Raw genomic sequence first — 13,457 nt, forward strand, 5'->3', positions numbered from 1 at the left:
GAGGGAAAAGCAAGAGAGGTTTTTTTTACTGCTCATTTTGTAACCCTGAAAATGACATTAACATCATTATTGTACATGTGCACAAGTGAGCATCTCCACGCTGCGTTCAGCACCACATCAGTGCGTGAAACCATGAAGCTCAGTTCCAGCCGCTCATGATGTTAAAGCTCTAACTTGGGATTCAGGTGAGTCAGTGTGCGGCTCTCCTGCACTGTAAAGAACAGATTTCTCAAAGGGACACACTATAAATCACGCTGGGGAGAAGCTTTACGTGAGCTGTACTGACCCCTACAGGCCATAAAGTGCATCACAGGAGGCAGACGGCCTGAGTGTGAACCCTGAGCGTCAGAGCAGCGTTTCAAATATTCACATGTGACCGTCCGTGACCTCCGACCTCCACGATCAGTCCAACACAATGTCAGATACCAGCAGAAATATCAACTGGTGGCAGTGAAGAGTGAAATCTGAATGAAAATCCCTCTGAATTTAAGGTTTATTTCATCATTGTTGGTGTTTTACTCCCGACCTGAATGTGTAAAATTCTGACTATCCAAAATAACAATAACTCTCCTTTGTGATACAACTTTAATATAAAATCTCTGACAACTACTCTACTGTAGATGTAAGTTTACACCATTACATATATAAAAATGTCTTATTAGAGCAGCATTAAGTGTGAATGATTTGTGTGGATTATATTCTGAGATCAGTTGCACCAGCTGTTCAGGAATTCAAATTGCTTAGTTTGTGGCCTTCATGTTTTAACATTAAGTGATCTTAAAACAACATAAAACCTTAGACAGCTTTTCAAACTATCTGGATTAAAGTATTCACTGTTTCTACTGATTCCTAATTCTGCAATGATGGTGACTATAAATGCTTTATTTTGGGAAAATTATTTAAAAAGTAATTCTAATTTCTACTGCTACATGTTAATGTTTCTTCCAATATTTTACATTTACATTAAAAAAAAAAGCATTCATTCAAATTTTGTGTTCTTTCCCAGAGTATGGAGTTTATTTTCTAGAGAAATTGGTAAAAGAGTCTTCACTAGACGTAAAAAAACATGATTCTGTCTATTTTTCAAAAAAAAGCTTAATTATTTGATTTCACTTTGATATTAATTATAAGAGAGGCTAAACTATACTGTATGATTTACCAATCTCCAATTTGAAACAAGCTGCATCCCACAAACAAAACATTTGCATCCACTAAGTCACTGCTGCCAACTAAACCAGCTGAACTATTGTTGTCTTGCTAATATAGGTGTAAAACAGTTGATAGGTTTTGATTAGGCTCTATGAAAACCTACTGTAATATATGTATGTAATAAAACATCTGTAAACACTTCAGGTTCTTAGCCACATTTGCAACTGTTAACACCGATCCTTCAAATGACCTAAAGACTGACTAATGTTAGATCTAACAAGACGACATGGTCATCAATATCCCCCGCCACATGTGATGTCTATGAGTCTATATCCAAAACAGTGATAAAGGGCCATAACTCTGTTAAATATTATCGCACAGGTCTCATTTTCGAACCTGATCAAGGTGTCCATGGTGTGAAGCTACACACTAAATTTCATAATCCTAGCTGTAATAGTTTCTGAGAAAAGCTGTCCCCTTCATCTCGGACGCACGGACGGAAGCACAGACGGACGGAGGCCAAACCTATAGCCCCCTTTTCCACTTCGTGGAGGCGGGGGATAATAATGGCAGTGAGGTTTAACATGTTTTAGACTGTGTGAAGATTCTGAAACACATTTCTCCTTCTGTGTCTGAACAAACGCAGCAAAGTCAGACCTGCGTTTAGAAGAATTGGTAGTCAACATCCAGTTTGGCCCCATCAGACTTTTCCCCTCAGTTCACTGTTAGCACAATTACCTCTAGTTATTGTGGAATACCGTGAAGCTTTGTACAATCAACCCCGGTGCTCAGAGCGTGAACAATAACTTCCTCTGACTTTTTCATCTAGCACCACCATGAGGCTGCTTTCAGGTGAAATGTCTCATCAACTACTGGATGGATCTAAAGCAGACATTAAATGTCTCAATGAGGATGAATTTTAGCAGCTTTGATCACCGTTTAATGCCTCATTTTTTTAAAGCAATCTGTTAAAATGTCTTTGGTTTATGATCCAGTAACTCAAGACGATCCATCAGCTTCAGCAGTTAGGAAAACTTTGGCTTGCTAACACGCTGAACATCACCGGCTCTTAGTCAGGACAAGGTTTAATGCTGCAAACTCAAAAAGTAAATGACTGTTTAAAAAGCAGCACTAAGTAAGTCCTGAATTTCAGAACAGCTGGTGCAACCTGTTCCACTTCCTAAATATTGATGTTATTGCATTGTTATACCTCAAAGGTAATGGCACTGTTTCACCTCTGTGACCTTCTGTATTAAAATATTAACGGCAAACACTCAGACCTTCCCTCATGCATAAAACCAGACTCATTGGAGTACAAAATTTCATGTCTAGTACACAAAAGTGAATACAACAAAGTTTTTGCTAGTCTACGCCTGAAGAGGAGGACACACAATAACAAGAGTTTTCAAGTAGTTAGATTTTTCTTTCACAGAGGCTCACAGATGTTTCCGTCAGTGTGAAGGCTGCTCCTGGTCCTCCTCGTCGCTCCAGCTGTCGGATCCGTCCGTCCCAAAGTATCGATCCCCAAAGTCCCCTGAAAAGACACAGCAGCGGACTCAAAGCAAAGTCAGACAGGGGAAAATAACCATAAAATAATCAAACAAGTAATGACAACATGAACAGAGTAAAACTAAACAGCTGTATATGTTGGATGATCTGGAGATAAGAGCTCAGTGTTGGCATCTAAAATGAATTTCTATTAGTACTATTATCACACACTGCATTGTAAAGGTTTGCAAGTGACGGCCTAGTGGAGGAACAACAATGTGAGAACTGACAGTACTATTATTACTTGACTGAGGTTATTTTCAAATTTAAATTTAGAATGAAAGTCAGTGAGAAGTACGAGTCAGATGATCAGTTCCAACCAGCTATTCGATGACTGCTCCGACATTTGTTGGTCGATAGACTCTGTTCAAACGAGAAAACATTGAACCTTCTATGATTTTCTCCGAGCAAATTAACACTCCAAATTATCAGCTGGAGTGTGGAGCTGTGCTTTATTTCTGCTTGCACATAGACAAATACAGTATATTCTGTACATTGTATACATCTGACACTCAGGAGTTTTTGAGAAGCATTGCTTGATATGTGGAACCCTTATTCACTGCTATACTCTAGGAAATTTGTGTTCTGCTTCCCTCCCATCTGTTTTACATGTGTTTTTGGAGTTTGTAACATTTCTAGATTCATTTTCTTAATGTTTGCACTTCCATGCTTGCATGTGTTTTGTCCTGATAGGCCACCGTACTGTTCCTCGTTTTCACCAAAATAAAAACTGCAGCTGCGATTCTTTTTTAACCTCCCATTGATTTGGATTTAAGGTAGCAATCTAACAACAACTAAACAACAAATTCTCATGCAATTATAGCAAAAAGCTTAGAGTTTGGGATAACTGCATTTTCTTCTATCTGGGCTCAGTGATTAACATTGCTGCTTCAAACTCAGAGGATTTAATTTTCAGGTCCTGGAAAATTGCACAGTTAAGATAGTTCAGGTAATCAAAGCTTTCTGCTTTCATATCGGTGTCCTTTCCACACAGGTGTAAAGTTTAGTCCTGTTTGGATTGCCACTGCTAAGATGTGTTAGTTTAGGATTCAGCACTGCTGTCCTGATCAACCAGCCTACAAGGCACGTAGGTTTGAAGTAAAATCCTAAACTGAACAATCACAGCTGCAGCTTCTCTTGTTCTTCAGGCAACAGTAGCAGCAAGCCGCCTCTTACATGCGTTTTGTATAGAATGTACATTCTGTAGTTATGAAATTGTTTGTAATTATTTATGTTAACAGAGATGATACTGGCCTGTCTGATGTGCGTTTGGTTTAGTTACAGTACTGACAGGGAGCAGTGCCCTCTTCAAATCTACAGTGGCACAACCATAAAATTAGAATCTGCTGGGACATGAAATGAAATCTGTCATCTTGAAACGGAGATGTTTTTAAAAAAAATCTTTTATCTGCTGCTTTCATTTCTCTGCATAAATCTAAAACCATTAAGTTGAAACATGCAGACTGAAGACAGTCCTAAAAAGGTGGAAACGACTCATGAATTTCCTTTAAATATTAGTTTTTCTGTCAACCAGACACTTAGTTTATAATTTAGAGACTCAAAATGGACAAATAAATATCCCTTCAGACATAATGATTTTGCAGGACAGTTACAGAAAGAGTGAACAGATGTATGTGATAGCTTACCGATACCAGGAATTACATGTAAAAAATCGTCCAGGCTCTTGTCCACAGCAGTGGTGATGATTTTGACCTTCGGGAAGGCGTAGGCCACAGAGTGCACCCCGAGCTCTGCCATCAGCAGCGACACCAACACGATCCTATCCTCCTGCACCTCATGATCCTGCTCAGCCACACAAACCACAGCAACAACTGTCAACAGCTGCTTGATTATTGCACGAAGTCTAATTAATGAGTGGAAAACCAGGGAGGAGATCATTTGACTTTTACAGAAATAATATCAATCAAACCTCAACGGGACAAGCAATACAAAAGTACAATAAACACACAGATGAGCACTGAAAATAATGAAATATGTGACTGAGGAAGAGGAGAGGGTCCTATTGTTGCCTTACTGAAGAATAATGATGTTAATCTCCACCCACCAATAGGACTCGTACTGCCATCATGGCAGCAGCGCCGGTGGAGACTGTGCTGTCCATTAGGATGACATGATCTTCACTGATGTCTTTGGGCAGACGCAGGTAATGCAGCTGGCGAGGCCAGAGAGGAGGAGACAGGTTACCATGGTTACAAAAGCAGGAAGGGTAGTTACCACGGAGACACACATCATGTGGAAGAAATAAATAATGAACAAAAAACAATCAAAACATTTTCATCTTTTGTTTGATGTGATTTCTGAGACACCAAGCGACACTGTGGGAAGTCTTAAAAAATGAAACACCTGGAAGGATCTGAGAGATATTAATAGTAAAGATGTCTGGAGCTAAGTGACTCATTATTGATACCTCCGGTTCGCCCGAATCCAGGTTGGTCTGGATGAGGATCTTGCCGATGCGGACATCCTTGCACACGGCCCTCAGGGCGGGCTCCATGGTCTCTCCCGCCCGCAGGATCGACACACCGGTGATCTGTGGAGACGAGGCGGCAGAGCAAGTGTGACGACAGAAACCCTGAAGAAACACTCGACTGGAAGTTTAATAAGACCTTGTAAAACAGAAACATCACTCACCCCTTTACCGTTGTAGCTGCGGCCCTCGTACTCATGACCCTGTGGAGTCTGAACCACGCAGTGCTGTTAGAAGATGCAGAGTTTGTTTGTAGGATTTAGTGTTGAATCGCACAAACAGCCAACATCCACAGAGGCAGATAAAAGAGGACAAATATATCCGTTTCAGTCTGTACGTACTGTATGTACATATGTACCCTGTGAATATGTGACACTTATCTGTCCTTTACACACTACACAACATTCTGCTGGGAAATCCTGAGTCCTGACATTGATGTTTGACAGGTAGCACCCACCTAAACATTGCAGGTCAAGAAACCCCCCATGGCAACAGCAGTCCTTGATGTCAGTTGCCATCCTCAACAGGACAACACAGCCCGACCCACCACAAAAACTGCTCAAGAGTGGCCCAGGTTCCACACTCCCCGATCCAAATCTTATTTAGTGTCTGTGGGATGCACCAGGACAAGCCTGATGTAGGTAGGACCCACTCTGCAACCCACAGGACCCACAGTATTCACTGCCACCATCCCCAGAGGTCCTGTATCCATGTTGCCCCACTGAGTCAGAGGAGTTTTAGCAGCATAAAGGCGATCAGTACAATATTAGGCAGGTGGTCTTAATGCTATGTTTGATCGGTGTATAACTGTAACAATATTTCAGGTGTGATTACTGGTGTGCAACATGCTGCACATTTACAGTGGTTAGTTTGTGAAGCAGGTAATACATGATTTACTGTGTTTATCAATCTTAAGTCATGCGATAACAGAAATTATTTTGGCATCGTAGAAGGCACAGAAACACGCTGTGCAGTAAACGTGACTAACAAACGACCACCCTTTATGCAAACACGTCAATATTTCCATTTGACAACATTAACCTTCATGTGGAGTCTTGTTTCAGACCAACATTCATTCTCCTTTCTGCTCTGTTTGTGGTCTCTACCAGATGCTGAAGGAAATATCAGTTTCTTTAGCTGCTAAATGTTTTGTTGCGATCACTAGTCTCAAATCAGCTCCTGAAAACAACCTGACTATAGAGGGGACAATGAAGCACAACAACACAGTTGTAGGCTGTAACATCAAAACAATATACGGAAAGATCAAAAACTAAGGACAAGTACAGAGAAGAGTGACCATTTTTTGCAGTTTCTTCACTTTTACTCGCTACTTTTAAAAAAGAAAAATACAGATACTGACAATCAAAGTCTACTCACCCGAGATGGCAGAAATGTCAGAGCATGTTCTATGAGAAGCCGCATTAATCTCTTTGAATAGAAAATGAACTCGTCTCGGCTGGTTTCTTTGTTCCTGCAGAGCAGATAAAAAAAAAAAGGTTTTAAAACTTTTATTTAGGTGCTGGGATGAGGACTCGAAGGTGTGCACCCGCAGATGTCTGTACCTGATGATGGTGTGCAGGCCTCGGACCTGTGGCGTACTCTCCAGCACGCTGAGCGTCTGAGGCAATGGCTGCGTCTGCTGGGCTGAAGCCAGGAGAGCCCTGAGACCGAGGAGAAGAAGTTTAGTTCAGAAGGTGTTACTGTGTCATTCTGCTGCTCTCTCACAGCCACAAAACTGTCTAGAAAGCTGAGAGTCTCTGAGAGCCACTTAATGCAGAGAGACAGATGAGACACAGTGTGAAGGTCAGAGTGGACAGAGCACGGGTAGAAAAATTTTCAATCACATTAAGTGGGCCAAAGCCAGAGAAGTCAAAATAGGGATCAGCATACCTGACACTGAGCTCACGCTGCATAAAGAGAGGGCAAGAGAAAGGCAATGAAATGATGCAGAAAATGAAGATTAAAAAGAGAAAATGTGTGAAAAGCAGGGCTGCTTGATTACAGCCAAAACAATAATCACAATTACTTTAATTAATATTGAGACCCCGGTCATTAATTGATGTTGAAAATTAAATATTTGATTACATTTTCACATTTGAATAAACAGAGTACTGTTTTCACTTTCATCTTGTGTTACCATCCTGCCAACGTTCACATACCTGAACTGCATCTCCTAAAGCAGTGGTTCTCCACCCTGTTCCTCAGGACCCACTGTCCTGCATGTTTCAGATGCTTCCCTGCTCCAACACACCTGACTCAAATGATCAGCTCGTTATCAGGCTTGATGACGAGATGATCATTTGAGTCAGGTGTGTTGGAGCAGGGAAGCATCTAAAACATGCAGGACAGTGGGTCCTGAGGAACAGGGTTGAGAACCACTGTCCTAGAGGCAACATGTGATAATGGCAAACAAAACCTGCTGAACATCTTGCATATCAAAGGATACTACAAGTTACCAATGTTCCCTAAACACCTCACATGCAGGCTGAGCACAGAGAAGCCTCTAGTCTCCCCACTCAGCTACTCAGAACAGTGATTTTTTCAAAGTGTGAAATAAGCCGTTCTAATTTCAGATATTTCATTAGTTGTGCAATTCTATTAAAAAGATAATTCTGTCGATGTTATGTTTGCTTCATTAGTAAAAATCAGATTGGAGCTTTAACAGTAACAACATGTTATGTAGAGTAATATTTTTGGGGTACGATGTGCTAAAAGTAGAAGATGATATAATTCTGGCAAACGCTATCAGACTGAAGACCAGAGTTAAAACATATGTATAAAATACAAAATGATGAATATTCTAGTAATGATTGTTGTTTGATGGTATGGTGTTTGTCTGTGGAGGACACAGACACAAACACACACACACACACACACACACACACAGAGCTGGGAGATCACAAAGTATAACCTGTAACTTACATGTGAAGATACATGCTTTTTAGAAAATTATATATGGTGTACTTAAAACATAATGGTGTAAACTTAAAGATATTAGAACTTTTAAAATACATTAGAAACATAACATAAGCCTGATGACATAATATGCATGAAGTCTGTCACAAAATAATAAGGACAAGATGTGGAGCAAAAAGGTTGAACATGTTTGGGCATGTTCTCAGTAAAACATGACAGAATGATAACCTAATGGTCATGCTTTCTGTGAGATCTTGGGTGAAATATGAAAACCTGACGTCATGAACTGACCAATAGACTTAGAAAAGTATAACAGTGTCAAAGCTATCACTCCTGTCATGCGTGGAAAAATGACCAACACTCAAAGCATAAAAGATGGTGCACAGCTCGGTATCTTTGGTTCTTTTTGGGATGTCATCACTGCTAAGAACTACTCCTGGATTTTCTGTCGACCAACAAATCCTGCTGCCTCTGAATGAGGACTACTCTTGGTGATATTCTGAAGATCTTTAAAGAAGCTTTTAAGACATTTGAACACGGTCGAGTCATAGACTCTGTCCTTGATCTGTGACTTAGTGTTCACTTCATCATTTTATCAGTTTTCTTAGAACCATGGCTTTTATCAATCAGTACTCATAGACTGGAGTATGCAGTGCTTTTGACAGCGAATTTTTTTCACAATTTTATATAAGTGATGGTTTCAATATAAGCTACAGTTTGTGCTCATAGTAACAAAGGAACATGTGACATCTTATCTACAACGGTGGGATTCACTTCTTAGTTTTTGGGGCACCTTTTCTAGCAAAGTGATTCAGCTTTGTTCTTCCAAGCACCAATACAGGGAATGTTTGCTGCCCAAAACTGCAATTCTTTACAACCTCTGCTCAGTTTGGTATATAGTGTGCACTATTTTTAGTTTAATATGTTATAGGTTGGATTGCTTGCAGCTGCTGTAACACAAGATTTTTTCAGATCTATCTATCTATCTATCTATCTATCTATCTATCTATCTATCTATAAGCGTCTAGCTGCACATGAGTTATCTGCAGGTTTTGGAGCTTTAATGAGGTTGCCTGACATGATTTTCCAAACTTAAACTTTGTGAATGAAAACTACAAATTTAAGTGTACTTTCCTCCGACATTATTTCACACAGAAATGGAGTCTGTATGTTGCAGCTCGTGGACACATGGTGGAGCCACCCTCTAATGTTCAGTGAGGGTCTTGGTGACTCACCTCCTCCAGCTGACTGTGAACATGCTGCACTATCAGATCAATGGCCACCATGTTCCCACCACCTTAGAGGAGAAAACCAGCAGAGATCAGCACAGTCAGAGGAGCTGTTGGTTAATTCTTTGTAGCAAAGTCAAAACTATGCCAGAAGTTTAGGTTGCAGTAGTCGTGAGGAGGCTCCTGCTTCCTGTCTCACCTCTCGGCACCACAATATCAGCCAGCCTCATGGTCGGCTCGATGTACTGCTCAAAGGCCGGCTTCACAAACTTGTTGTACTGCTTGATGACGCCTTCAATGTCCCGTCCGCGCTCTGTGATGTCCCTGCGGAGCCGCCGGACGAGCCGGATGTCTGAGTCTGTGTCCACAAAGATTTTCATATCCAGGAGCTGCAGGTGGAAAGAGCAAACACCCCTGAACGCTTCAATAATGTTCACTTCAGCAAAGCAGCTGCACACACAACAAACTCCCGCTGCTGATTACTTTCCTTCACTCAAGAATTCTTCAAAAACAAAGAAATAAAAGACACACACTGTCTTACCTGAAGCAGCTCTTTGTCCGCAAAGGACATAATGCCTTCAAAAATGATTACACTGGCACCGTACACATTTTTCTACAAAGAAAGGAAAGAAAATGAAGAGTCTTAAAAGAAGAAAGCTGCTTCATCAACAGCCATTTTTCAGCTTTTTTAAGATTAAAGCTGCTGCGTGTCACTTTGGAAAATGTGTTTTAAAAAAATAATAGATCATTGAAGGCTAATATATTTTCAATTCTGAAAAATCAGCCTGCAGAAAGCAGCTGTCTCATTACTGCTGTTCTGCTCTCTTCAAAATGACACGATTCATATTTATTGTATTGTTTGAGAAAATCAACACTGAGGACTCCCATGCAGAAATGAGGCAATTTTACTTGCACGAGATAAAACATGAGTCACCCAGTCTTTCTGTCTCCTGTGTGTGGTGAAGTCATACACTGGGATCTTCACACTTTTGCCCTGTTTTAGTTTCCGCAGTGTGGCGACCAGCAGCTCAAAGTCAAAGGCCCCCGGATGGTCGAAGTTGTAGTCGTTCTTTGCTGCCAGGGCCTGCTCCTCGGCGGATAAAACCTGCAAAACACAGCAGATTTACTTGAACATTCACTGCCTCATGGTTTGAAAAACAGTTAAATAAGATACGCATCGCTTTCACGTCTTCGCAGAGAGATAGTTTGAGTTTAGCTTAGCATAAAGACTGGAATCAAAAAGAAGGATGTAGCCGGGATCAAAAATTTGAGTTTAAAAATCAACCTATGAGCTGCTCTGAAGCAAATTAATGAGCATGTTTTATCTTGTTAAACTGATTCAAAATCTGAAATGGAAAAACCATAGACTGTATAAATAGTGGACGTAGCATCTGGCTCCAGAATTGAAGCCAACCCGGAAGTGTCAAAAACTTGCAATATCCCGCTGTCCGCTTGGGTTGGGTCCAAAAAGCTTTTTCTCCATAGACCCCAATTCATTTTTGGAAAAAATAAAATTTGATAGACTGATTTTCTACAGCTCAGGATTTTTTTTCCCGTTAGTTTTCATGGTCAAAATGAGAGATCAGGTGGCCGATCTTAAAATAAATCAATACTGAATTTTAAATAAATCATTAAAGTTGGCGGAGCCAGGGGGCGTGGCTATACTTGACAGACAGCAACAGAAGCCTCTGCTGTAAAATGTGGGCGGGATAAGAGAGTTCTCAGCCAATCCTGCCCGTAGTTGCTCTCCGGCCCAGTCTGTTTGATGATGCTTTTTACATCACTGGCTCCAAAAAAACCAAAACGGCGACCAGGAAGTAGCAAAATCCGGGCTTCATTTTCTCGGCGTTGAAACCAACGGGTGACGTCACGGTTAGTTTACGCCTGGGAAAAACTAAGACAGTGTGCACAGCTCCTAATGTTAACCTTTTTATTAAAGCTGATATGTCCACGATTTATAACATAATGAAAAACAGGATGTCATGTAAAAGGGAGAAAATCTGTTCTGTCTGACAAATAGATTAATAAACTCTGTATTTATTCTTTAGACTGTTGACAGACACAGTAGCTGTTAAAATAAAACTTTTATGTCTGATGATGGTATAATTCCAACTGCAACCACTATACCTCCTTTGTTGGTCATCAGTCTGTAATAGTATGATAAATTACTAATTAAACCTCATTTTTTGGTTTCAGTATGTGTTTTTGTGGCTTTCTTTCTTGTTTTCTAGGCATGTAATGTGCTCATATGCCTTTAGAATGTGCTTTGTACCTCGTATGAGCACATTCAGTCTCTATGTGTTACATGGTTGTGTGTACTGACAGAAAAATTAAATGTAAAAGCTGCTTAATAGCTCCACTTAAACTGAGATTTATTCACTTAGGAAACACGAGAACTAACACATCAGTACAAGATTACAATCACAGTGAGTCAATAAAGCTTTAACCCACATGTCGTCCTGCAGGTCAAAATTGACCCAGTTGAAAGTTTGAAAATGTGAGAAAAAAAAATATTTTTACAGTGAAACTTCTCATGTCTACATTTTCAACATTTTTGGGAAATCTTTTGAACATCTGTGGTGGGAAAAAAAGGTTAAAAATCTTTCTTAAGAACATTCTTAAGATTTTTTTGTGAATGTTCTTAAAGAAAATACTAGACGTTTTACTGATGTATATGTAATCACTTTAGATATTTCTAGAATTTTTTTGGAAGATTTTTACTTATTTTATGAAAATATTTACTTAATTTACTTACTTTAATTTTCTGGCCACATTTGGGGGATTTTATTTTTCAATAAAAAATTTTAAGGAAATTTTTTATTTTTTTTAGGAAAATTTTTAAGGAATTATTGGAATTTTCTTTCTAAAGGTTTAGCAAATTTTCAGTAATTTGAGGATTTTTTTTTATTTTTTTTTTTTCAGACAAGGAAACAATATTTTTCAGTGCCTGTAAATAAGGACAACAGGACAGTTAAAGTCTGTCAGAGGAGTGAACGTCTCTAACTTCCAGCTTTGTGTGCTGGAAACCAGTTCAGGGTGCAGGAACTTCTTAAACTAGTTTCTTTGTGTTGTGGTTGGCTGAACTTGACTGAAGATATTGAACATCTGAGCTTAGGAAACAAACGTTGACACAGATCAGCTGATGCCGTCCAGACACCAGTGATGATCGTCCACCCTTTTTGTGAAGGGAACAACACTGAGGTGGTTTAAACCTCACTAGCGCCAGGAAATGTCTATAATCCTGTGTGGACGTTACACTGGGTTGCATAATGACTTGTTCTGCTCTGTTTCTGCCAAAGAATACAATTAGAATTTGTCATTTTGAAGGAAGATGTTCGAGATGAGTTTTATACGACAATTTGCCAATGAACAGATTTCTAAGTATTAATGATGCTGCAGAGTGTTGATTAAAGAATCTGGTTGGAAACATCAGCTGCTAGTTTCACATTATAGTCACAGGTTTTTAAAAGAAACAGCAGTCTGGAAGTCTGTGACACGTAGCTCGTTTTCATGTCATGACTATTATCAAAGATCATTTGGCTACACGTGTTGGTTCCCTGTTAAAACTGGGTAAATATTTAGTATGTTCTGGGTCATTTAAAACTTTTTATAGTGTAATTTGTTTCCAGGTTCCTCCCAAACACAAATGCGCCCATTATTCTCTGCACTTCTACCATTACCTGTCGGTGGTTTGTCGACGTGATGGCGTGTGTACAAAATATTCAGACTGTAATTTGCAGGCTATAATCTAAAAGCATCACCAGAACCTCTTATTTACTGAAAACAGCGACAGCAGCACAATGACGTGCTTTGATGAAAAATGCTCTTAAGATTAACGAAACATCTCCCTCTAAAAGATGATCCTAACGTCCTGCGGCGAACCCACAGATAATCGGGAATAAACAAATGAAAAAAGACAAAGCAGACTAACGTGCATGACTCCCTCACCTTGTAGAAAGAATCCATAGACAAGAGCACAACCCACGGCACATCCAGAGCCTCGATGATCTTATTGGCCACGGTGGTCTTCCCTGAGGCGCTGCCCCCACACAACCCTGCAGATCCACACAGCATTTCAAAGACCCATTTATGTGTGCTTTTCGGAGTGTGTCTAATGTTGTCTGGTG

The 13,457-nt window shown here is 40.0% G+C and overlaps 1 protein-coding gene across 2 annotated transcripts in view; it reads right to left on the reverse strand.

Annotated features, from left to right (window-relative positions):
* Nucleotides 1–13,457, reverse strand: part of uckl1a (uridine-cytidine kinase 1-like 1a) — a 21,158-nt gene continuing 7,701 nt past the window's right edge. The window contains exons 3-15 of one of the 2 annotated variants that reach the window (XM_022187813.2): nt 13,279–13,385; nt 10,265–10,435; nt 9,872–9,943; nt 9,530–9,719; nt 9,337–9,398; nt 7,076–7,092; nt 6,748–6,846; nt 6,563–6,656; nt 5,350–5,412; nt 5,126–5,248; nt 4,763–4,870; nt 4,344–4,500; nt 1–2,683 (exon numbers count right to left, since the gene is read on the reverse strand). In XM_022187813.2, coding sequence (XP_022043505.1) covers nt 2,601–2,683; nt 4,344–4,500; nt 4,763–4,870; nt 5,126–5,248; nt 5,350–5,412; nt 6,563–6,656; nt 6,748–6,846; nt 7,076–7,092; nt 9,337–9,398; nt 9,530–9,719; nt 9,872–9,943; nt 10,265–10,435; nt 13,279–13,385 — 1,346 coding nt within the window. In that variant the 3' untranslated portion in view covers nt 1–2,600. Of the gene's footprint in view, nt 2,684–4,343; nt 4,501–4,732; nt 4,871–5,125; nt 5,249–5,349; nt 5,413–6,562; nt 6,657–6,747; nt 6,847–7,075; nt 7,093–9,336; nt 9,399–9,529; nt 9,720–9,871; nt 9,944–10,264; nt 10,436–13,278; nt 13,386–13,457 lie in introns of those variants that run through there. The other variant, XM_022187819.2, reaches the window with a different exon arrangement.

The sequence above is a fragment of the Acanthochromis polyacanthus genome, chromosome 6, assembly GCF_021347895.1.
Source record: "Acanthochromis polyacanthus isolate Apoly-LR-REF ecotype Palm Island chromosome 6, KAUST_Apoly_ChrSc, whole genome shotgun sequence".
Classification (NCBI taxonomy): domain Eukaryota; kingdom Metazoa; phylum Chordata; class Actinopteri; family Pomacentridae; genus Acanthochromis; species Acanthochromis polyacanthus.